General features: G+C 44.4%; 1 protein-coding gene and 1 long non-coding RNA gene across 2 annotated transcripts in view; one reads left to right on the forward strand and one right to left on the reverse strand.

Moving 5' to 3' along the window:
• Positions 1 to 14380, reverse strand: part of TFCP2L1 (transcription factor CP2 like 1) — a 35906-nt gene extending 21526 nt beyond the window's left edge. The window contains exons 1-2 of the mRNA XM_039699494.1: positions 14228 to 14380; positions 9656 to 9807 (exon numbers count right to left, since the gene is read on the reverse strand). Coding sequence (XP_039555428.1) covers positions 9656 to 9807; positions 14228 to 14289 — 214 coding nt within the window. The 5' untranslated portion in view covers positions 14290 to 14380. The remainder of the gene's footprint in view (positions 1 to 9655; positions 9808 to 14227) is intronic.
• Positions 14381 to 14477: 97 nt separating this feature from the next.
• Positions 14478 to 23765, forward strand: LOC120497364. Its single transcript, XR_005626486.1, has 4 exons — positions 14478 to 14642; positions 21187 to 21232; positions 21493 to 21612; positions 22493 to 23765. It is a non-coding gene; the product is annotated as an uncharacterized LOC120497364 (long non-coding RNA).
• The last annotated feature ends 1922 nt before the right edge of the window (positions 23766 to 25687 follow it).

Consider the following 25687-nt stretch of genomic DNA (forward strand, 5'->3'; position numbering starts at 1 on the left):
TCTGATACACAGATCACTTATAAATCCTGCATCCTGACTCACCAGCACGAGCAGGCACACACTGGCAGTTTTCTGCTCAAACTAAATCAGTAACAGATCATTCTTAGCCAGGTGTCCAAATCTGTAAAGAAACAGGTCTCTAAGTATGACTAAACAATCTGCACTTCCAGTTCCCAAGTCAGACTACAACTAGCTGAGCCCAAAGCAAAGCAGAGTTCCCCCATACTGAGTTTTCTCATGTGTCTCAGATGAAAACACAGATTAATACAGGTCAGACTACAACTTTCCAAGACAATATGTGGTGGTAAAGCTGGAGACAGGAGCAGAGGATACCAGTGCTGAGATGACAGTGAGCCCAGGTCAGGTGTAATACTGGGCACATGCACAGGGGCACCTAAATCACTTCTGTCACCACCTGAAACAAGGGGACACTTTGCAGGCAATCCCCAGCACAGCTGATGCTGCAGCAGCCTCCAGCACGACTGTGTGACCCAGCACTCCCCTCACTCACCACAATCCTTCTTCCCCACCTCAGGCACAGAACAGGACAGTAATAATATTCAGAAAACCACAGCACATTCCTCAGATGCAGTTTGTCTCCCAACTTCATTGAAAGCTGCAGGGGCACCAATAAAAACCCGGGCAGGTAACAATATACTGTAATTCCTATTTTAAACAGACATTCTCTGGGCAAAAGGAAATTCATGTAATCTCCTCCTAGGCTAGAGTTTGAGCAACTCGCTTTCAAACAAAGTAGTACCCAGTAAAACAGTAACCACCCAGGTCCACAGAGTTCCTGGTTCATAATTCATGAAGCAATTCCACCTATCTGAAGGAGGATTTATAGACTCCTTACTTTTTTAAACTGGCATTGTCTTTGATAATTAACACACATTAAATGTGGGCATGGCTACTTAATGTGCGGCCAGGAGAATAAGGCAAGCACTTACTACAGATGAAAAATAATTTAGTTCAACACAGGACTGATTTCACCTGCTCAAAAGGTACAAGTTTAACAGCTTACTGATTTCCATGGAATTTAGACAGCCATAAAAATTATAGGTAATTTCTGAATACAAAAGATTACCACTATTTCAAGCTCAAAGTTACACTTTGTTCAAATGTCATTTTACTACACAACCACAATATCCTATTTGATTTTCCTTGTTTTGGTGTTACATTTCAAGGGCCACTTGCACTATGCATTTTGTGGTTTTCTGCACAATACACCGATACAATACACTAATTTCTAATTAGGATGCTGATGTTCCAGGCTGATATGACTCAGGCCTTACTTAATCTAACAAAGTAGCCTTTCCAGAAATTAATTAAACCCTAACATTTGAATAAGCAATATCTGCAACAAAAAATCTGTGGAAAAGGGAAAAAAACCCCAAAAAACAGTGTCCTTTCTCAGAATGGATCCACACAGCACTAGACAGAACCAGCCTGGAAACTGTTTGATTATTAAGCCAAGCCAATAAAAATTCCATTTAGCAACTTTATATGGACATCCTAAAGAGCGCACAGATAAAGGCAAAGGAATGCTGACAGTCAAATGCACCATCCAGAAGGAGGGGGAGCGGGGAAAAAAAAAGCAAGTATTTATCATACCAAACCAAAGCATATCCACAGCCGGCAGGAGGACTACCTTTGGAACAGCCAAACAACTATTCAGGGCATCAGGCACACACAAAGATTTTTCTGACAAGAAAGATTAATAGGCAGGAGGACCACCTTTGGAACAGCCAAACACAACTATTCAGGGCATCAGGCACACACAAAGATTTTTCTGACAAGAAAGATTAATGAACCCTCAGGGTAAACAGACAAGAGTGGCAGAGCTGGCATGTGAACTTGCATGCTTGATGACACACACCTTTTTAGCCAGCCACAAGCAAAAATAAAAATTAGCATAAGACTTACTCAAGTGTCCCATGTGTGGACACTCTGCAGGACAAGAAGCAAAAGCAGAGCCCTCAATCCCTGAACCACAAATGACAGTGAGATATTCTGCAGTTGCTTACTGTAGCCTCATTTGACAAGATGCTGTAGATGTTTATCCAGTGGATATTTTGAATTCACCAGCTACACAATAGGCCACCCTGGCAGTTCCCACTATGCTAGGAACATGGAAATCCTGCAAAGGAGGACAAGCTGAGGGCCAAGAAATGCAAAAGGAATACTAGAGTCATTCTAACACTGCAGGCCCCTCTTGCCCCACATCCCATCTTCAACACAGCAGCCAGAGATGGAGCAGGGTAAATACAGCCAGCCTTTTCTTCCTTGCCATATCTTCTCAGTTTCTGGTATTCAGTGTCCAGATTGCATTTACATTGAGCTGTCCAGCCATGACCAATGCTCATTAACTCCTTTGTGTGGTCTCCTGAATTTGCTTGTACTGTGGAAATCAGAACCACAATTTACACATGCCTTACTTTAGCACTGACAGTCTGGGCTTTCATCTACCTCCTGCCTCTCCCCCTGCACAAAACCCCCTTAGTTCCACCGTGTTTTGGTACCCAGGAGTTCAGCACCAAGGATTCCTGCTCTGCTTGCCCCCACCATCAGGGCAGCAATGCTACAGGAACACAGCACAGCAATTCAACTCCTAATTTTACCACACCACAGAGTCCCTTTTATTTTTTTCCTCCTTTTACCCCCAACTCAAGGGGGTTTTTCTTGCCTTCTTTTTCTACTTCCCTACCTCTTTCTTGTGGGAAAGCCAAAGAGCTGCCTCGGAGCCAAGTTTGCTGCAGGAAATTTCACTGCTCATTTACTATATGAACATTTTTCTGAGTCCTACTCTCCACAGACTTTTGAAGAAGGTCTATTTTACAGTGGTGACACTTCATAGCTAACAGGCACTAACAGAAACACTCCTCATTTACAATGGTTTCCACTCAAGAGAGGGAGGTGCATTTAAATCCCTGAAGAATACAGTCTCACTTTGAATCAAGGACACAAAACAAGTCAGTGGACACAAAAACACTACTAGTTGCAAACTTCACAGTGTGCACTTGGGTTTCTTTTGCATAGACTTCCACTTGATCTCACCTAATCTAAACCATGTTATAAACTTTAATTTTTAATACAAATTAATCAGTGAAGAAATTATGGACCTCCAATGGAAAGCTGAAAAAATACCTACCCCGTGAAAATAATTTCTTCCTGTATCTCTACTTCTTTAGCATGTACTTGAAACACTCAGTATTATCTCAGTCACATCTGTCCAGCTCAGAAAACCTCAACCCTCTCTGTGTAAGTAAAAAATACAGGCTTTTTCTGGTTTCAACCTGTTTTAAGTCAATTTGGACAACAGGTTTTATAGCTCTGAAGGAGTAGCTTTGTGTGTAATATTTACTTGAGTTTCAGATAACTAAAATGAATGGTCCTGGGTGAGGGTGCTGACGAGGGATGCAGAAGAGCTGAGTGACACCTGACCCCACCTAGGAGCTCCCTTAGATGCCCTCAGGTTTAGCCCCTTCCTTCACCACATTTCTGCAATAGGAAACCGGGAGAAGCAAGTTCCACTCCCACCTGTGGCTGCTCAATCAGGCACAGGGCAGGGAAGAAGATGGGATCAAAGCTGACTGTACCTTCCACACCAGCCATGAACGCAGCACCAAGCTGGGACAGGAGGAATTCCACTGCTTGTGGAATTCTAGTTCTAGTTTCAGGGACACGTAATAAATGCATCATGGGAAGCAAATGGGAGGGGAAAAAAGTGGTTTTTTCCCCTACCTCTTTAGCCAAAAAAGTACATTCTCTTATAAAAATGTGTATTATTCCTACAAAAACAGCCAATCAGGTCAAACCTACAGTATTTCTCAAGCTCCTTACTGCTACCTAAAATGTGATCTTTTAGGGCACAAATTAGAGGAGGCTAATTGGAAAACTACATCAGCTCACACCGACAGTAACATTCACACAAATATCAAATCCTGTAAAATTGCAGGCAGAAAATTCTCTGTCATAATTAAAGGAATCTTGAATAGATATGGATAATGAGGCAAAGTAAAAAAATTATGTGGAATATCGGAAAATCTTCCTAATATTTTCATACTTCTTACTACATTCTGAGGAACTTCTGAGCACTCCCTTTTTTCACAGATATTGAAGATTTATGGGGGAACAAAATGCAGTCTAGGGGTTTCCAGTAGGATCTGTGCACAGGCTACAATCCAGCAAGCTCACAATCCCATTTGAATTTCATCCAGATGTTAGCAACAGAAGAAAGGATTACAAAAAGAATAGAAAACAGCCTCTTGGTTAAAACACAACTGAGATTCTAGCTTCCTCGGGACAACAGAAGTCAGATGCTCTACTTACACAGAGGTGCCCTGTCATCTGAAGCAAGATTCATAGTGAGCTTTGGGATGGTGTGGTTTGGAGACAGGGTTGTTTATCCTGGGCTGCCAAGTGAAGACAGAGCTGCCAAACATATGGGGAAATTGCTTCTAGCACAATTAATGGGTTCAGCTGAGACACCAGAACCTACTCATAGCTGTCTTCAAAGTGAGGCAGGAGACAAATTCCTTCTCCAAAGACGAAGTGCACCACAAGAACCAAAAACACCAAAAGCCACTTTCAGAAATGGGAAAGACAAATTAGCACTGTTAGCCATTTCATTTTTTAAGCCATCTAAACCCAAGAACAGAGTGGAAAGGAGTCAAGGAGCAGTATGACCTCCCATAATGATATGGGAAAAAGGATGCATGGGTGGGGACCAGGGAGCACCTGGTACTCACAGTCTCAATGGCACAAAGCCACTGTTGTGCCTGTGATTGCAGGCAAGGGTGGAACGTTTATCCACATGGGAGAAGCCACCAGCAGCAGAGCTCCTATACATGCCCAGAGCCTGGTCAGTGATGGCAGTCGCTGTTAGGAAAAGAGGTAGCTCCTAGCACAGGACAAAGCAAAAATATCCCCATAAACAGAGCTATAATTAAAGCAGAAGCACACCCAGCCAGAGCTGGTCACTCTGCTTTCTCTACACTTCATTTAGGCAAATAAAGAATTGTTCCAGGAAAAGTATAAACATCCAGGCAGTTGTGACCCCATAAAAACTCAATTACGTAGGAGTTAACGTCTATAAAACAGCTTTTTTCATTTACTGTAAATCTCAGTGTTTAAAACTGGGTTCTCTTGCTGTAGATTAGGCAACCAAATTTGAGCTTTAGACTTTTTAAGGGAGGCAAAGGTTCTCTTCTGTCTCCTGCTGTAAGCAATTTCATCTCCTACCCAAACAATTAGGCATCTACTCCAAAGCATCCTCTTGCCTACTGCTTCCTGCATCTTTCTTTGGAGAAGCAACCAAAGCACACCTGCAGTTGAGTTGAGGCAGGACAACACCCAACAGATTTTAAATGCAGCACAATTTAAAATGTACCAGTTTATGCACACATATCTTGAACCTGGATACATGCCTTGGCAGCCTGGGGTTGAAATTTGAGCCTTTGTTCAGGTGGGATCCAGACTCAAGTCCATCACTAGGTTTATGAGGCATCATTTGCTAATGCACTTCTACAGCAACGCGCCCAAAATCACAAGTTCTCTCAGATATTAGTGGTTTTCCTTCATGGCTGGGTTTTTGGCTTGTTTGTCTTCTGAGCCATCTAGGACTGGCACTAAGGCTGACTCCTGGAAGACACCATAAAGCAGAGGTGTCCAGCCTTCCAAACCCTAGCCAGCTGTACACTAAAATCTTTGCACAGCCAAGAACCACAAGTCACACACTGCAGATCGGGAAAGCTGAACAGAGCCCAAGAAAACTTTACAGGCAGATGACGGCAAGTTACTCTGAAGTACCACTGGGACACTGGGCTGGATCTCTCACACAGCACTCAGTGACCCTCTGCCACCAAACTTAACCTCCCTCTGTTTGAAGTAACTAACATCTGAAGTTCTCAGCCAGCCCAACACTGGTCATGAAACAAAATCATGACTTGAACAGCTCACAGTGCACATGTGGTTCTGGCACTACAAGCTGATTCCCTTGGGCAATGACTTTCAGGTTTTTGTGATTTTTGACATTTTGCTTTTTACAATAATGACTTTATTCCTTACATTTATTACCTCTCAGATCTACTGTACACAGTGCTTGTTTCCTCCACATTCCTCCTGCTGCAATTTCTGGAACCACCTTTCATTGCATCCATTTCTGTCCATGTTTGAAACTGGTTTCAACCAGCCATGGTCAAACCACACCCCATATGACTGCAGACCATGGAATATGCACTGCATCAAGCCATCTTGCTGAAGCAGTGGATTGTAATATGGTTGCTGGTCGATTGTTTGTTTGAAAATCCCTATCCACAAGAGACACTGAACCAGTTCCAGAAACGTTAGGATGTTTGTGCTGCAGACTTCTGGACAGTGTAGTTCTGTTGACAGATGTGATCCCTGACCAAAGGAGAAATGCCAGCAGCAGCTTCCAGTGCAAGGACAGCACCTTTACCAGTCTCATGGACTGAAGGTGGGGTGGTATTCAGACACCACACTAATAAGCCTGTACTTTGTCCCATCAGATGAGTAATCGTTCTGGGATTCAGTAAAGACCTCTTAATGAAGGAACTGCCCTAAGGATCAACAAACTAATACTGTGTTCAATTTGGCTCCAGTTTCCCAAGGAATGTGGGAAGGCAGGAGAGGAAAGAGATTGGGACTGACAAGTGTAATGAGTCAGCCTTTGGAAACCAAGCTACAGATTTGACTGTAGTTACCTCATTTACAGGCTGGTTCTAGAGTTGTGGCCAGAGAGCACTCATGGTTTCAAACTGGAGCAGACAAACTTGGGACTCTGCCACTGCTGAATGTCCCCAAGTCAACTTAACAGCTAAGCTCACTCAGTTATGCTCCCTCGCAAATCCCTCCTCTGCCCTTTTCTGCAAACACTGGTCTCTGGTTTCCAGCTCCAGAGTCCTCTCAGCCTCCATCCTTAGGGAGAGCCCAGGTCAAAGACCTCTTCCTCCTTGACATCACTGACCATCCCTCTAGGTCTACACTGCAAGAAGCAAGGCTCAAGAGAAGCCATTATGCTCCACGAGCCTGGAGTCCTCTCCCACCTGCACACAAACACAGCCACGGGACACTCCTCCTCCCTAGCCCACATGAAGTCTTTTCAGATCTCACACGGAACTCTCCACTGATTCCCCTTCTATCTCTGCTATGCCACTTGGCCTTCAATTTGCTACCCAGTACTTCCAGCTTTCCACAGCCCATAGGTCAGGTCTGACAGAGCTTTCTTCCATGCAGTCCCACATATGGACATTCCTGAGCTGGTCCACTCATCACTACTGAACCTGTCACATATAGAGAATGTGTTTCAAGGCAGGAAGCAGAGCTGCTTCACAGTGACAAAAGGTCATAACTGAGTGGTGAACAGCTAAAGCTGAGAAGGAACATTTGAACAGCAAGTGGCAAGAATCACCCGGCAAGCAGAAAACTCCTCAGCCCTTACTAACAATTTGACAAAGCAACCACACTGGATGTGAATTGCTTTGTTGGTGCTGCTGGGACAGCCACTGTCTTTGTACCTACCTTACTACAAGCCAGCCATGACTGACACTCAGGCAAGGCAGAGGGACATTCATTAACGAAGTTACCCATTTGCTAAAGTAATCCATCACAACCCTCAAGAAGGGAACTTTTATGTAACAGTGCTTGGCCAATCCATGATAAACACAGAGGGAGGTTAAGGTGCAAGAGGTGTCCCTTTGCTTACAGCCAGCACAAGATGATAAGGTATAAGGAATGGTCTTAAATTGCTTCATGAGACGTGGCATTGTAGCTGGGTCACCGTGCTTTGGAGTCAGCTAGTTCTTCTCCCATGCCATCAGCACTGGTTCCAGAAACCTCAGCTGACTTGAGGTCCCCTTCACACACCTCCTCAAGCTCATAGAACGTAACTCTACTACGGGGATTCATTTTCTGACAGAGCCTTTAAATCCTCATCCCTTTTTAACCCATGGCAACATTCTCACCAATGGCCCACTAACAGAAACTAGACACCCAACTAGCTTCCCAACTCGGCCCCTCTGCACAGTTCCTGCCAGCCTCATCCCTGCTTTGCTCCTCCAGGCCTGCCCAGCTTCATGCTCTTCTGTATTCTGCAAAGACACATCCCACCTTGAGGGATGAAAGATAGATGATATCCAACAAATGACAATAAAGCAAGAAGCCCTGTCAAGATGTAGCATAGCAAACTCCTTGCAATAGTAAGCAGGACAAAGCTTAACACAACATGGTCTATATAAAAGGCAGTAACAGTCTTGCTTTGCAAAGGAAAACATGGACTGCTCCAGTCACACATTTTTTTAAAAAACTCATGGTATTGTGTTAAGAGTTGTCTAACTTTTTCCCTGCCAAGGTATAAAAGTAGGCACTGCTTCAAGTATGCTAAAATACTTGGCTGTCAACAGATTTTCATTTAAAAAATCTTTTATTCCAATACAAGACAGAATTGTGTTTCACGGGAAGACTCATCTGAATTCACAATTGATATGCCCCATTATAACCTGCTGGGATCTGCTGTGTTTAGATGAATAAACTGAGATGACACAGTCACATAGCCCAAGCATCTTTTGATCCTCAGAGACACAACAGTGCCAGCTTACGTGACAGGAAAAACCTGGTTCCTTGGGTAGAGCCTGCAGTACTTCACTGGTCTTTCTGTGGGGGTTCTATGGGCCTACCAGCTGACAACACAGATCCAGCAGCCAGCTGCACCTGAGGTCAGAGTCCAAGCGAGGTCAGGGCTCCAATTTCCACCAGCGTTAAGAGAAACCTATCCAGGGAGGCACCCAAGTGAGCATCCTACTCAGGGCATGAAGCTTAGAAATGAGGCAGTATCCTGAGGCAGAAGAGGATCTCAGCAAAAGGGCAGACAGCCTTCAGCTTGTTGTTAGGCCCTTTTTTACAGCCTGGCAGAAACTGAGTGAAAATATATTTTAGCTGTGCATGGAGAGGTCTGATTCCCTCAAGACCCATGCACAGGAGGTCCTGCAAAGCGACAGCCAAACACCAACCACACGTGTGTCTGCACAAATGCTGCCAAAGGGGGTAAAAAGAACACAGAAACAAAGTGTTTATCCAGAAGTATGAACCAGTCTGTGAAATTGGCTATAGAGGACCTTGCTGCACTGAACTCTGGCAAGTCGTGAAGTTAGGCACTGAGCAGAGCCATCAGCCAGCCTGTTTGTGAGATGTCACTCTGCCCAGACCTCAGAGCAGCCCTTGGATACCTGCTAAATCATTCCCTGGCTATGCCCTCCAGCAGTGCCAGGGGACTTGCAGTGGTAAGAGCCCTCCCCAGTCCAATCTGCTTCATCAATCTGGCCTTGTGGGATGAAGGCAGGAGGATGCAGCTTAAGGTGTCTGAGATCAAGCCAGTACTTTGCCACAGGGAACTGTGCATGCTATAACACTGCCTTAAGTCAACAATTAAATCAGTGGTATTTCATTATTGTAAAATAGTTGATAATCTGGTATGTAAATGTGGAAAATTAAATATTTCTCCTTTCCTCCACCCCCCTCCCCACTTCCATCCCTCTCTTCCCATCCCGCTGCCCTCCTGCTAAGGCAAAGTGTGGGATCAAATCTCACGAACTGTTCCCAAGAAACATCCTCTCCTTCAGTGTACTGCAGACCCTACCTTGGTTGAGGTAGGTCAGAGTTTCCTCGTGCAGTTTCACGGCGGGGGAGGTGGCTGTGCAGAGGACGTACTGAAAGGGTGGCAGTTTGGCATCGTTCTCAGGAGACAGCTGCGGCTCTTCCTGCTTGAAGATCGGCAGCGCAAGGACATCTCTGCAACGCACAAGTTAGACACAGTCAGAAAGAGTTTATGGACTAGTCCAGCCTCAATCTGCAGCTGGGGCTCATGATCTGAGATAACAGGGGTGGTCTCTAGAGAAACACCAGGTTAAAATGGCTAAAAGAGGAAGTATTTGGCCTGTTTAACGTAACCAGGCAACTTCTGCATCTAGGATATCAGCACTCACACAAAACATAGCACTGCCAAAACAGAGTATGTCTGAGAAGTAATGCAAGTTTTTAACCAATAAATCAGATTCACTTTTCAGTTAAGCAGTCTTCTTGATGAGAAAAAAAAAATCAAAAATAGATCCTTCATCCTTGTGGACATATTAGATTAAGTTCTCATGTTCTCAGATGAAAGCCTTCCAGAAAAAAAAAAAAAGAAAAAAAAAACCCAAAAAAAAAAAAAAAAACAAAAAAAAAAAAAAAAAAAAAAACCCAAAAAAAAAAAAAAAAACAAAAAAAAAAAAAAAAAAAAAAACCCCAAAACAAGAAAAACAAGCAAACAAACAAAAACATAAAAAAGCCCCCAACACACACACACAAAAAAAATAAATAAATAAAAGGCATGAAAGGGCACTTTGACAGCCAAATGTCAGATCAGAGAAATGTCTTCAAGGAGCAGCCATGGGTGAGAAGCAGACACAGGTCTGGCGTACAAAGGAGATATTCAGGTAAATGATGGCATGAACGGCTGGATTAATTTATTCATTATCTCTCCCTGCATTCTAGCAAACCTGGTCCCAAGGAATCACACAGCCCTTAAGTCAGCACTGGGCTACCTTCATAAATGCATACACAGGTGCATGGGAGCAGCTCCACTAGGACCTGCACACAGCCCCAGCTCCCACTTCTTTACCAAATGCTGATAGTGACCTGACTGCTGATCTAGTCCCAGGCTGATCCCAGCCCACACTAATCCCCAAGCAGAACTGGTATTAGCAAGGCTGAGAGCTCAACAAATGATGAGTTGATTAGTACAAAATGAGACGTCAGGAAAAGCATCCTTATCTCAGCCTGTCTGACACTGAAGAACCATATTAGCCATTGAGTCCACCTACTTAAAATATTAGTACAAAATGAGACGCCAGGAAAAGCATCCTTATCTCAGTCTGACACTGAAGAACCATATTAGCCATTGAGTCCACCTACTTAAAACATTAATACCCTTCCAAATTAGGAGGATTATACTGAACACGGTGACAATTCAGAACAAGCGATTCTTTTTCTCCTCTATTTCTTCCAGATGTGTGAAGACTCAGGATTTTTACACAGGCTGTAGTTCTTCTCCCTTTGACAACCCCATACACAAAACGCTCTAAGAAAAACCATCCAGCATGTACAGGCATGCAACCTGAAAGGGCATTAAGAATTTTTTCCTTGCCTGTTCAGTTAATGATCCACTGTTAACACTCACAACCTTGAAGGCTACCCAGGTCATCAGTGAAACAGTGCAGCAGTTTAGAGTAAACTGCTCAAGTGCCTGGCTCAAACACAGGTACTCCTGTTTAATAGAAAACAATGCCAGAGAGCAAATCGTGCCATTTCAGATGCAGAGAGAAGAAAAGAAACACCCATCTCTGTTTCCATTCTCTCTTCCAACCCCACGCCCCCAGTATTATCAGCCACTCGAAGGCATCCAGCCCCATTTGCTTCCTGGCATTACTGACATAATCACAGCTCTTGCCTAACTGCTGCCACAAAGAGCTTGTTTTTTCTTTTTTTTCTTAGTGATGATTTACTGCAGCAATGAAGTGACAGAAATGCCTGCAGTAGATTTCTGAAATAGATAGCATTGCTCCACACACATGCAGGATCTGATACTGCTCCGGAGTCATCTCACTCAGCCCGGACGCCAACACTTGCTCCTAAGGATGCCAACATTTGCTCCTAACCCGCTCTGCACAATGCTCCCTGAATGCCTGTGGTTTTACAGATGAGAACAGGTCAAAAACTCCAGCGCCCGAGAACTTCTGCAGCTCGGCAGAAACAGGGCACAAATCTGGCCGGGTTTAACAGTCAGGGGGAGGAATTTGTACATGTACTCGCCTGAAACAGTTGAGAAATTTAGGCAAGGGTAAGTCAAAATTTAAATGCCGTATTTCACATCAGGTTCTTTGCACCCCTACACCTGCCAGCACAGCTGTCTGATCACTGAATTCTGCAAGCATGGAGGAATCCATGACTCGGTTTCTGGAAAGCTTCACCACATTAAAGCTCTAACACAGCCACATAAGTTAATCACATTTTTATTCCTAGAGCATTTAAACTAATGGCCTGTGGTCTAACTGCTTTGGGTCAAGACCTTCTTAAGCGTTTGACCTTATTATAAGTGTTTCGAACTTAGAATGAGGTCAAAAGATTTTTTTAAATTACAAATATATAAGCCACCACAACACTTATTCAACTCTTCACTCAAGAGCTGCAAATCAAGTTTAGGGGAAAACAGGCTTTTACAACAGTTCCTATCCTTAAAAAAAATAGGTTGAACTCCTTAAAACTCCCCCAATTTTCACTGTTATGCTAAAGATTTACAGTTCTGGACTTAAATAACAATTAGTGTGCATCCCTGGAAGGAGAGAAAGTTAATTGAGAGTTCAGTCAGCTGACAGATCAGAGGGTAAAACACGTACTGCGTTTTCATAAGAAATGAATGAAAATTTACAAGAATTTTTCTGTAGCATCATCTTGTTCCAGCTACAAATACCACTGAAGTACAGCAGAACTTACACGGATGTCTCAAATATACAGAAAGCTCTTGATCTCTGCAAATATAACTTACACAAACTTTTCTTACAGCAACTTTAAATATTGTACTACTTCAGCTTCTTGTAGTCACTACAAGGGGGTATGGAAAGCCTTCAGAAAGGCATTGCTCGAAGAAAAACGCCCCTGTTAGAAATGCATGTCTTGACACGTTCTCATGGAAAGTGAATTGGCCAGAATCAGCCATCTCTACATAAAAAACCAAGGGTTTTGTTCAACCAACCTCCCCTGAAACACCTGAGGGCATAGTTGCCATAAAAGCGGCTATAAGGATTTTAATCCCAGATCAAATCTACCACTTAACAGAGACAGGTACTCACTAAAGCTGAAGTTTGTTCCTAAAATACCAACAGGTCACCTCCATACCAGCAGCCTTCCTGACAGAACAGATATCCTTTATCCCCCAGCTAGCATCAAGCCAGCAAAAATAAGCTAATAAGTTTTCTGGCCCATGAAACAGAATTTATATTGTGGAGTAAAGCCTGACCCAGACCTGATGATCTTCCAGCATTCCTGCTACAAATCCATGGAGTTAATGCAGCAGCCTGACCACCCTAAACACTCTCTAATAGAAAACATGCTGATGCTCCTCCGCTAGTACCATTTTCACTGTCCTAAACTAATCAGATTTGCAAGTGCAAAGCAAGAGAGAACAAGATTTTTGCCACATTGATGTTGTGAAACTGAGTTATTGACACAGAGGGAGGAGATGAAGAATCTTGTATGAAGAAACGGAAAAGCTGCCAGAAGGCAAGAATCTCCCAATATTGTATCATTTGATAATGGGAGATTATTATTTAGTCCAAAAAAAATTCCTTTGCAAGTATTCTGACAGGCAGCAGGAATAGTCAAGATAGCGTGTCTCCTTGAAAGAGAAGCATTATCTGCATTCGAAGTGCTTCCCCAGACAAACTCAATGTCCTCTCAAGAGTGGTTATTTGGGGGTACATTCGAAAGTCAGGGTTCTTGGGCCACAGCCAGGTTCTCCACTGCCACAATTCAGCAAAATCCCACTCCAGCAATCGCCACCAGCCGACGGCGGAGCTTTACATCTTCAGAAAACAAATAATTCACAAGCACCCAAAAAGGGAACTCCCAAAGTTGCCTGCTTTGACATCGTTTGGAGGGAGGAAACACGGGTTTGTGCTACACATGTCACAGACTATTGTTTAGCAGCCCTTGTACTTAAATTAGGCACATTTAATTGAACGCAACTGTGCGGAGGCAGGAAAAAGCTGGTTTAGACAAGTTCAGAAAGTGAAATTCTGCGCTTTTCACACATCGCCCTAAAACGCAGAGAAAGAAATCCCGTCCCCGGAAAGCGGGGTGCCCCCTCAGTCTGCCAGCCGGCGCTTTCCCCTGACAGCGCTCCGCCGCACCTCCTCCCGGAGCTGCGCTGCCCCAGCCCGGAGCAGCGCGAACCCGCACAGGCAAGAAAGCAACGCTGCAGAGAGCCGCCTAACCAGGCGCTAAAAAAATAAAAATAAACTAAAAAAAAAAATAAGAAGGAAAAAGAGAAAGCAAAAAAGTAAAATGCCCTCAGGCAGAGGGAGCGGCGCGGCGGGGCACCGGGAGGGAAGCCGGCGGGCGGGCGCGGCTCAGGGGCACCCGAGCGAACATCCAGGCTGCCGCTGCCGGGACTCACCGCAGGTAGCTGCCGGTCGAGTGCTGGTTGTAATGCTCCGGCTGCGTGTGCCAAAACAGCATCTTGGGGGTGGCCGGCGGCGGTCCCTGCGCTGCGGAGCGGCGGCCGCGCTGCCCACCCCACGGGTGCCCGGCACGGCTGCCGCCAACTGGAGCCGCGGCCCCGCCGGCTCCCGGCGCTTTTATGGCTCAGCCCCGGCGGGCGCGGGTTGGCCGGGAGGGACGGGCCTGGCGCGGAGCGAGCCGTGAGGGGACCTGCGGGCCGTGAGGGGCGGGCACGGAACCCCGGGGCGGCCCCGGCGATCCCCGGCTGGGCCGGGCCTGCCGCCCGGCTGTTGGGCCGCTGCGTCCTGCGCCAGTGTGGAAGCCTTGCTCTGGTTCCTCGGAGGTCCCTCTTTTCTTCAAGTGAACGACAGGTGATGGCTTTAGCTCCGTGCTCTTACCCTGCCCTGTGCCTCAAGTTAATGCGACCTTTGTGTCAGGGGGTGTTTTCCAACTGTGAGAGCAAGAGGCAAAGTTTGCCAGAGGAGGTGGATGCAGAAGAGAGCAGTGTCAGAGACTAAACTCGCCCCTAGCCCATTTGAAACCCTCCTGTCCTTTCGATCTCAACTCCCCCACACACTACAGAGAAATCTGTTTCTTTTCCATTTCAAATTGCAGATGCAGTTCCTCACCCACACAGCTGCCCATAGCTGTCATTTTCCTAACGCCCTCAGGACACCTTCATGTCCTGCCAGTCCCTCTAGGGTCTGATAGTTTGGGCAGGAGGGAGCAGAAGGGTAGAGGGACTCCCTGTTTGGGCATTTCATGCTGTCTATCCACCAGCAGAAACTGAAACAGACCCTTAGCTACTCTGAGACATTAAACATCTTCCAGTCAGTTTTTCAGGAGAGGGCTTCCTATCCCTGAGGTTCCTGGTCAAGTTTCAGCTGAGAAAAAGGCATTTACTCAGGGTACTTGTCAGCACTGACTGCCAGATTTCGCCGTCAGATGAGTTTTTTCAGACAGACGAATTTTCTATTCTTCTGCCATGATTATAGAATATTGCTATTGTCACAGCATTTTTAGATCATAGTTAGGTCAAGCCCAGTAGCGTCAAATGCGATATAATGATGGTCATTGGGGTTTCATATCTTGAGATAAAGGACAAGGTAGCCTGAAAGGTAACTAAGCAGTTTTACAGAGATCTTATGAATCTAAAAGTTTTTTTGGATACATTGTTTATATCTGCTTGTTAATTTCAGAGTAAGAAATTGCACAAATCAATGTGCAATTGATTTACAGTATCCTCGGTTACTACACAGTTAGACAAACACTGGCTCTGGCAAAGCAAAATGGCTGGAGTTATCTTTTTTATACTCTCGAAAATATTTAGCTGTGCTCACACAACATCTGAGACCTTGATTAAGCAAAGACTATATATAGCTCTTGGACAGAGAAACAAGGCAAAGTTTGCAGAGCTGTCCAAGGACTTCTCTAAATAGTAAATATCCTTCCACAGTTTAAGTAGTTTGCTGCACCTACTGGGGAAATATGAACTCCAGTGTAAAAGTAAATTGCCACACTGTATGAAACAAAGGATCCCATCAAGTCTGGCATGATATATTTTCTTTACTATCCTTCTAGAAAGTACATGTGTTGGAGTGAAAATTACTTTAAAATTATTCCAGTCATTTCCTCTCTAGCCTGTTGATGAGTGTAGAAAATAAAGTGAAATTTACTAATTAATTTTACAGAGACTCTGGCAGCAGCTCTGTCTTTTAAACATTCCTGTCTTTCCCATTCCTTTCTAAGCCAAATCTGTTGAAGAAAAATACCTCTTTGTTCCTTGTCTGCCTCTCCTGAAAGAAATCTCAGCCATTTTATGGTTTAACTGCTGTTCTTCCCCCAGTGTGGAAGTTTGTACCACAACATCAAATACCTTCTCCTAGCCTTCAGAACCCACCACATCACGTAGGCCAAATCATCTTCACACCTCTCTCTCTGGGGCTCCCAGCATCTGCTCTTCCTCTTATCTTAACTCCTCAGTGAAGAAGTCTTCTCCACCACAGCTTTGTCACCCAAACTTCCCTTTACTCTCCTACTTCCTCCCAGATTAAAGTAATTTCTTTTCTGTGCTGATTGCTATTCATCTCTCATTTTAGATGTTGTTCAATTTGCCGTGGTAAAATACTTTGATCATATGATTAAGAGGGATTGATTGAATATTTTGTTTGATGGATTTTTCTACTTGAGGTAATGCTATGAAGGGACCTTGGGATACTTTTTGTGTTGAAAAAAGGTATTTAAAAAAACAAGTGTCTTTTCCTGTGGATATTTGTACCTGGAAATCCAAGTAGTGTGCCTGTGAGTTCAGTCCAAAGCTTCATTCTGCTGCTTTGTTCATTGCAATCCCTTTAGCTAAGCACTGAGTGGGAAACATCTTTCATCTGCTTCACGGGAGAGTCAAGAGGTTTTGATCAGCTTTTCAGCACCTGGAACCAAACTAGCAGAATTTGGAGTGAAGTGACTGAGATACAGTCATTTCTGCTGGAAGTGACCTTTCTGCTCTGGAAGAACAATGTTCCCATTAGCCAAAGGTCTACATGGATTTGAGCATTGTAACACTGTAGAGACGGCTACAGATCTGTAAAAGGAGTGAAACACTTCACTTGCATAACACTGAAAAGAAACTGAACATCTCTATACCTTTTTGACTTCCATCACAAACATCTGAGTTGCTTCTGAAAGTCTAACAGGATGTTCTGTATCAGTTTAGCAATTCTGTGTTCACAAAGCCCCAGATAAACTTGAAGGATCGAGGGTGAACATTATAGTGTACCCAAGAGCTCCCAAAAGCAGCCAGTTATTCAGGGATTACTCCACCTCCCTCCTGATGCACAGACCATAGAATCTGGATGAACTGCAGGGATCTGAAATGAGCTGCAGAAACTTACTGAGATGGTCACCCAAGCACTTAATATGCTCTTAGGAAAAATAGTCAGCATGTGCCTTTTGTGTTGCCTTTCTGTGTATTTTAGCTCACAGGTTTGGCTTGGGCATCCTTGGGGGATTTATGTTGATGGACCTCTGAAGATAACCAAGAATTGTGACTAGGCTATGACTGGCTAAATTTGCTCAACTTTCCCTGGAAAACTGAAGGCACTGAAGGCACCAGAAAACAGAAAGGACTGCAAACCTGAGGTTTTATCAACTGCAATATTATGAGTGAAGAAAGGAACAGCTTTTACACAGCTCTTACTGCTTTAAATTAAAAAAAAAAAAATTTTAAAAAAACCACCATTGCTTTGCCTTTGACAAAATGGTCCACTTTTCAGATGGAAACCAGCCTAGATGGGTTCCCATTGCTCTCTGCTGAACAGAAGCTCTGGGCAGTGGCTACCACCAGGAGCATGGATGTAGTTGTGGTGTTATAGCCAAGAAGGAGGACACTGAACTGGAAAAACTGAGAATGAACAAGGTCTTGAAAGTGTGCATTATACTGACAGAAACACTGAGCTTATTCTGGTTTTACAAGAGGAAGATTAACAGGTGACTCAAACATAGTCTATAAATACTCACATGGAAAATCAACATTTCATAAAATATGCTCCTGAACCTCACAACAAAGATACAAGAGCCACAGAATAAACACTGCAAGTTAATGAAGTGAGGCTAAGAACAGACTGCAGAGAATGCAAGCCACCATGAGTGTAACTTTCCCAAACTTTGTGGTTAAAGCCACCTCCCGCCATCCCTATTTTCTAGATATAATTACAGATTAATTTTTTTCACGGAGAGCAAAGGAGCTCACCAGGACTCTTTCTGTCATTACAATCTCTGACGTCTCCTGCCAAAGGCTTCCAAAATCCATCTTATTAAAGTCACCTCCCTGCTCCACCTCGTGAGTGTGGAGCAATGTGTCCCCTTCCCTGACAGTCAAACTGCCCCATGCTCACATGTTGTGATGTGCTGTCAACACAATCATCCTGACACAATGAGAACCACATTAACTGAACTTAATAGCAAAACAAATATCAGGAAGAATACCACACAGACTGGCTTATTTTCTTATTCAAGTCATTCATTAAAACCCTCACCATTTTCTTACTTATCAGAGGTCACCATCAAATTTCCAGCTGCCACTAAATTTCCAGGCACAACATAGCACTGATGTATCCACGACGTCTTTTTGCCGCAGAAATTAAGCCACATTTGCGAGCTCTCCCCAATGTCATATTAATCATTTTGACTGTCCTGATTTTATCACCAGAATCAAAATTTTCTTTCTTCCTGGTGAACGTTTCTTTTAAAGTCATTTTGTTGTGGAAACAAAAAAACAAAATTTACACAATGAGGAAGATGGATGATTGGATGACAAAATAAGTGCTTTTTAAATGCTCATTATACATCTATTGGCATTGGCTGTCTCATTGTGAGCTACAGGCTGCAATCGTGGGGACACACAGTAGCTATGTTTACATTGCTGCAAGAGAAACCTCCGGAGCCAGCAGCACAAGTAGGAAAGCAGCATATGACTTACCAAAAAAAAAAAAAAAAAAAAAAAAAAAAAGAACAGCAGAAAAAAAAAAAAAGGCATGTACTTTTTGGCCAGCAGCAGACACAAAAAAAATCATGTACTTTTTGGCCAGCAGCAGACACTGACTCTGCAAACAGCTGTGCCCAGAACTTGGCTGGGGGTTAGTTATGGTCTCTCTGCCTGAGGTCACCGTCTGTGCTGTGCTCCTGACCTGGCTGGAGCAGCTGAATCCATCACACCCTCACACACCAGGGTGGCAGAGAGGGGACCCTCACTGCCTGGTGCTTTGTGGGCAGCAGTGGCAGGAGGTGCAGCATCATCACTCAGAGCTGACAACAGCCCAGCTCTGTTCACAGCTCTGCTGCCCGAGGAGGCTTTGCCTCATAGCTGAAAAATTGTCGCTGGGCCAAAAATATCTGTGATGGCTGAGTGTATCCCACATCCGCCCACCAGCCTGGTCTGCCACCCTGCCCCAAACACTGGTGTCAGCACTTGCAGGGAGAGGAGAGGCCAGGAGCCAGGCTGCAGCAGGAGCTGACTGCTTCAGCCAGCTTTGCCAAGGGTGGGTGTGGGAAAGCAGAAGGATGCCAGAAGATGTCTAGTCCATAGATCCCACAGACCAAGGCTGTGTCCTCTCTACTCGTGGAAAGGGAGTCCTAAGAGCCTGCACAAGAGGCAGAAGACTCCCTGTGGAGATTTGCAGGCACCACCAAACTGGGTGGGGTGGTTGGCATACTGAGCACCCTGCTTTGATCAGCAGGACCTTGGGAAACTTGAGGCCATGAGAAGCCTGAGTTTTGCAGAGCCATGCAAAGCTCTGCACCATGCTGGAATAATCCCATGCAGCAGTTCAGGCTGGGAACCAGCTGACTGCAGAGCAGCCCGAATGAGGAGGATCCAAGTGTTGTCTTGAAAGATTAAGTACAAAAACAACAGTTCCCCCTTGCCACAAATGAGGCAAACCAGTCCTCATAATGCATGAGATCAAGGAAAACTATCGCCCCTTCTCCTTGGTGCTGGTGGAGCTACACCTGTTTGAGCCTCCTGCTCAAGGTGGAGAATTTGGACAGATCCAGCAGATGAACTGCTGAAGCACTCGGGGCACAGACCACCTCTCCTGTGAGGAGAGCTTGAAGGCATTAGGCTTGCTGGGTATGAGGATGATGAGGTCAAGACAGGCCCTAATAGCAGCCCACTATGCAAAGGCACTGAAAAATCACTTCTCATTACCAGCAGTAATCAAGGCAATGTCCACAAGCTGTCACTTGGAGATTAGACTGAGGATCGACCAAAACTTCTTTACCGGAGGACTGGAACAGGCTACCAGACAGGCTGTGGCATCTCCACCCTTGGAGGTCTTCAAGACAGCAGCGGCAGAGCCATGGTTGATGCAGTCCAGTGTAGGCTCCAGCCCTGTTTGGAAGTGGAATTTAGATTAGAGATATTCAGAGGTCACTTCCCCCAGCATTTCAACAAGTCTGTGAAATCCTGCAAGGGATACTGTGGTCCTGACCCAGGTTTTAGTCTACATGCTCCATAATCCCCTTCCTGCTCAAGGCGATGTCCAGGTCTTTACCAAATGTGTAATGCCCTAGCACATGTGGGATGGCCACAGCTTCCTGCTTCCTGAAGAGACTCATGGTAGAAGGTCTGCGTGCTGCTCTACTGCATGTGCTGTCCTGCCCCAGTGAGACTTCTGTGCAAAAGCCAGCTGAAAAGTGGTTATTTTTAACTCTAGAGGAAAGGCTTTATTATAATCTGGAGTTGGCAAAGTAACAGTGTCAAGTAGCCACATCCTCTCCAATGTAAACTCTTCAGACATGAAATAATTTCAGGATAATTACTAGACACAGTTGAGCACGTAGAAAGAACTCAAATGCTGCACTCCAGGGCATTTATCTGTTGTAGGACAGCACTAAGTATGAAATACATTACAGTCTCTCATTTCCCCTGAAACACTTTAGAGACAATTTAAATTCCTTGAGAGGAAAACAATTCAAGACGCTTCATGTACTCAAAACACCTTTCAATAGTCCCTCAGAGAATGCTTAGTACCTCAGCAGAATCACATAGTCCTTCAGAAACACTATGTTTAAAAACTCAAAATACAAGAATACATTGGCAATTATTATCAATATTATTATAATAATAATATTGGTTCTTTGCTTCAAAGTAAAGCTTCCATCAAATGAGGTTATTCTTATAGAAATGCTCTAGTTAGATGATTCACACAACAAATTCATAACTAAGACGGACTGGAAAAGGGAGTGTGGTTTTCTTTTATTAGCTACATGTAGTCTGACTGTAATTATTCCCAACTGGAATATTTGTACATAAAAGCAATTTTGCAATGACAGTAATTTGTACAATTATTCTAATAACATGTTATTCCCTTAATTTTTATAAACAAATTCTAAGACTCTTTTTTATTGTGTTTGCAGAGCAATTCCCAAGTCAAATAATGAAGCCTCCCAAGTTCCCTACAAAGTAAGGTGAGGTGAGGTGAGTGCAGACTGACCTCTACTGCTAGTTACAAATGCATTTATTTCTTCAGTATTCCTTTCTCCCCCAGGATATCCCAGATTCCTGCTTATACAAGGTGTCATCTCTTGTCTCTGCAAGTCCTGTAGGGCAAGTTAACACATTTGTATTAAGGAGTTAATACATTTGTATTAACTTCATATAATGGGACAGAGTGTGGGTGCACCATCACCATTAGGTAATGAGCAAGTCACCTCACCTTGCAGGAAACTTGAAGGCAAACTGACCTCACCAAGAACAGTGAATAAATCCCAGGGTGATGAGGACCAGGTCAGCTCTCCTTAGCAGCCATACAGTAGGACCAGGGAGAAGCCATCTCTTTCAAGGTGGGACATGCACTACTGCAGTCTGTGATTTCACTTTCTTCTTATGCATCCAGGGATAAACTTAAGAATTGTTTGACAAAAAGTAGTGGAGTTAGAGGAATGTCAGAAATGTGCATGTGGAAGAAGAATCACAGAAACACAGAATATCCTGAGTTGGTAGGGATGCACAAGAATCATTGAGTGTAGCTCCTGTTCCTGCAGGGGACATCCCAAGACTCACACCTTGTGCCTGAGGACATTGTCCAAACACTTCTTGAGCTCTGGCAGGCTCAGTGTTGTGACTGCTTCCCCAGGAAGCCTGTTCCAGTGTCCAGTCGCCCTTCAGGGGAAGAATCTTTTCCTGTTATCCTAATATCTAACCTAGAGGCTTTATTTTCCACATAACAGTGGGCACATTGATTTAACTTTACAATAACCTGAGTGGGACCAATAGAAATGTGACAATTTCAGCACCTTCCCACACAACCCAGGGCAATGGTTTAAGATACTGTAGTTTCCAAATTTTTTGAGACTTGAAATCACCAATTTCAAGTCTGTAATACACAAATCATCTGCCCACTGAGGTACTCTTGTGCTGTGGATAAAGACTTCCCAGAAGGGAATGGGATAGCATCTGAGGGCACAAACTGTAATGGATACCCTCAAATAAGACAATCCCAGTGACCAAAGCACAGAACTGCTGCACCTGCACTTGCAACAGAAGGCTTGTGGGTTTGTTTTCACAGTGCAGTAACTAACCTCACTGCACAGCCCTCCTGGGGGCCATTACTTCAGCTTTTCCCATGATGTGGTGGGGGAGGTCAGCAGCAGTTCAGATGCACAATGTTCAGTACTGCTGGCTACAGCATGGCAAAAATGACCCATTTCTTGCCTCCTCTAGGTCTGACTGTCCAACAGCAGCTGGACTAAAGAGAGAACAGATACCAAGGATGTAATTAAAGCTCACTGCACTGAGCAGAAACTGCTGCCTCCAGTAGGATTTTGTCTCACGCTAGAAGCACTCCCATATTTCATAGCAAAGACAAGTGCAGACTTTCAGAGGAAATTTTTTCTATTGTTCTACTTTAATCAATCAGTGCCAATTAACCAACATTTAGTTTCAGCTTGAGGAAGGAATGACAGAAATAATTATGTCCTGAGACAAACATCCCATCAACTTCTCCAAGTCATTAAATGCCTCAGATGAATTGGCAATCAATTAACTGAGATTAAAAAGTCTAACACACAAACCATCTTCATTCCCCTCTCTAGAGCCAGGATGACACAAAGCTACTACCCAACCTCTGCACATGTTCATATAAATGCAACCTTACTCTGTCCATAAAACAGTTTTGCTGGTTCATCTCAGGACAGGGTTTCTCTGACACTGAAATTCAGTGTGGATTTGCTCTTAGCTGACCCTGAGCAGGGAATGGAATAACCACTCCTGACACATCTGTTTATAAGGCATCAGCTAAACAACTGTTACCACAGAATAATTCAATCAAGAGCCTTGTGCTATAGATACATGTTGCCCATTGTAAAAGAAATTTGTGGGCTTTAAGACAGATTATTGTAGATAGACTGAAGATGTAAAAAAATAGAAATACTAGTGTGAAATAGGCTACGGTCATAGTAGTTTCAGTGTAGCTCTGCCTTCCTCATTTGAGTTATTATAAATATTTGTTTAGTATAGGGAGCACAGCATCTTGAATTCCCTGGATTGTGCCAGTATGATCCCATTGCTATAAACACTGAAGATGAATCAGATTAATCCTTCAAACCATCTGCTTTCATTTATCAAAACAAGGCTAAGAAACCTGGTCACAATTTATAAACATTTCTTGGGAAGGGTCTTTTCTTGGCACAAGCAGAAGTGAGGTGGTAACACTGAAGGGGAAGCTGAGTTCATCCAGCAATGTCCAGCTCATAACACCTGGTGTGAGCAGTAGCAGTCATGGAGACTATTAATGGTGAGACAGGACCATTATTTTTATGATAAATAAATGGAATAAACCTAAAGTGACATAATCTACTTAGTAGTGACAAGCAGTCAGATTTATATCCAATCATCACAGCTGCTTTTCAATAGTTTCAATTTATTTGAAATGGCTAGCAGTTTGATTTTATCATTATACCTGCCTCTTGTGCTTGTTTTCTTCAAAAGCATAAAATGCATTATTCTGAAGTTCTTCTTCCAAAGTTTCTTGTTTGGCCTGTCCTAACCTTAGCAGTGAGTAAAGGTTTTACTTTTTTTACTTACAAGGTTTTAATCCAGCAATCCAAACATAAACTGCACTGAAGAAGTGTCTGAACCATTGGTGCCAGTGCACAGCATGACTGGGAATCCATAGGGAATTCCAGAAAAAAAAAAGCCACATTGTGATTACATTTACAAAAGGGGAGGGACGGCCTCCTTGAGCAGCCTGCTAACTGCCCAGATCTAGGAATCAAACAGTGAGGAACACGATGACATGGGGAGATGTCTCTTGGTAGAGGCTGTGGGTGGCACACCTGGTGTTATCCCAGCTCAGCAGCAGGGAGTTGGGAACAATCAGACTGTGACCTTTGAGTGAAAAGAAATGTGCTTTCAATACAGGTGACTTCCTCTCCTGCTGTCACCCCTGGGATGGTCGAGGCTCTGTTTCAGCCTGTGGGATGTCCTTTGCTGCAGGCCATCCCTTGTTTGATGGGGCCTCTCTGCCAGGTCCAGCCCAACACAGCTGGGCATGGATAAATGTGACCAGAGGAGTTTCCCTCTGCAGCCCCTCTCCTGTGGGGATTTAGATGCCAGCAGCTGCAGTGCAATCCCTTGTCTCCTCCTGGATGGGGGTTCATGCTGCAGCAGGTTCAGCATGTGACCCAGAGACCCTGCAAGGGCCCAGGCTGCTCCTCGTGTCATTCCCTCTCCAGTGGAAAGGGATTGCACTTCACAGGCCAGCTGGCTAGAGATGGGACTTTTGGGGGAATCCCATCTCTACTGGAAATAAAAATAATGGTTGAAAATCATTGAACTACACAAATGCAAGAGCCTTCCAGTGGCCTTGAATATGCTATTCATTGAGGTCGGAAGCTGCTATGGAATTTTTCAATACATGATTTAATCTGGGCAGCCTGAGCTCCAGAAGCAGAGGGAGGAAACCCTTCCACTCTGGAGCCAGGGGCCCTCGGGCAAGGAAAGGGAACATTTTCAATGGCTTTTAGAGGACACAGTGGCCAAGTCATGCATGTTCCAGCAGTTCACTGGCAGCACTATAAAGCTAGAAGTGTCAGGTGAGCTTTCTAAAAGGACAAAGATTGCTCCCTTCTCTGGAGCATGCTAACATTTGGACATTTGTGGGTTTTAACTGAGTCATGGTTGGAAGGCAACCTCTTAGCATAGAGATTTTTGGCCACCCTAAACAGAGTCAGCAGAAGGTCCTCAGCAGGCAGAAACCTGCTGTGGCACCCACTTCTCAGCAGCTGAGGTGTCCCTAGCTGGTTCTGGGGTGACTTAGCCCTGCCCTGAGAGCTGCACTGCCTCCCCATGCACTTCTACCCACCTGCAAGACACACTGTCCCTCTTCCCTCACCTGTACCAGCAGTGCCAGGAGACAAGCAGCTCCCTCTGGGAGTTGTTCTTTCTCCAGGAGGGGGAAAAATGCCTTTTTTTGGTCTTCAGTTTGCTTCTCAGATGGATCAGTCCCTGGATCTGAGTCCCACTGTGGAGCAGTGGTGCCAGCACAGTGCAGGGAGCAGGGAGGGAAGAAGCCAAGGAAGGGCTGGGCATGGATTCTGCTCTCAGCCTAGTGAGGTATGAATATATATATATATACCACTGAGGGTGTAGCATAGTCTCAGCTCCAAAGAAACCAGTGTCTAAACAGCTTTCCATTAATCACTTCCACATCTTCCTGCCTTGATGGCATTCCCTCCCTCCTGACAAAGTTTGCTGACATTTTCTGCATACAGCATCTTCTTTTCTATTCCAGAAAATCTGGAACCTTATTAAGAAAGCAAGCAAACCCATGAGTCCTAACCTTCACTATTTGTTTCATTCACTCCCAATAACCCAAGGGAAAGTAAAACCCAGCATTCACTGCCTGGTTCCTGAAGG

The sequence above is a fragment of the Passer montanus genome, unplaced genomic scaffold (assembly GCF_014805655.1).
Source record: "Passer montanus isolate IOZ18808 unplaced genomic scaffold, ASM1480565v1 scaffold1, whole genome shotgun sequence".
NCBI lineage: Eukaryota > Metazoa > Chordata > Aves > Passeriformes > Passeridae > Passer > Passer montanus.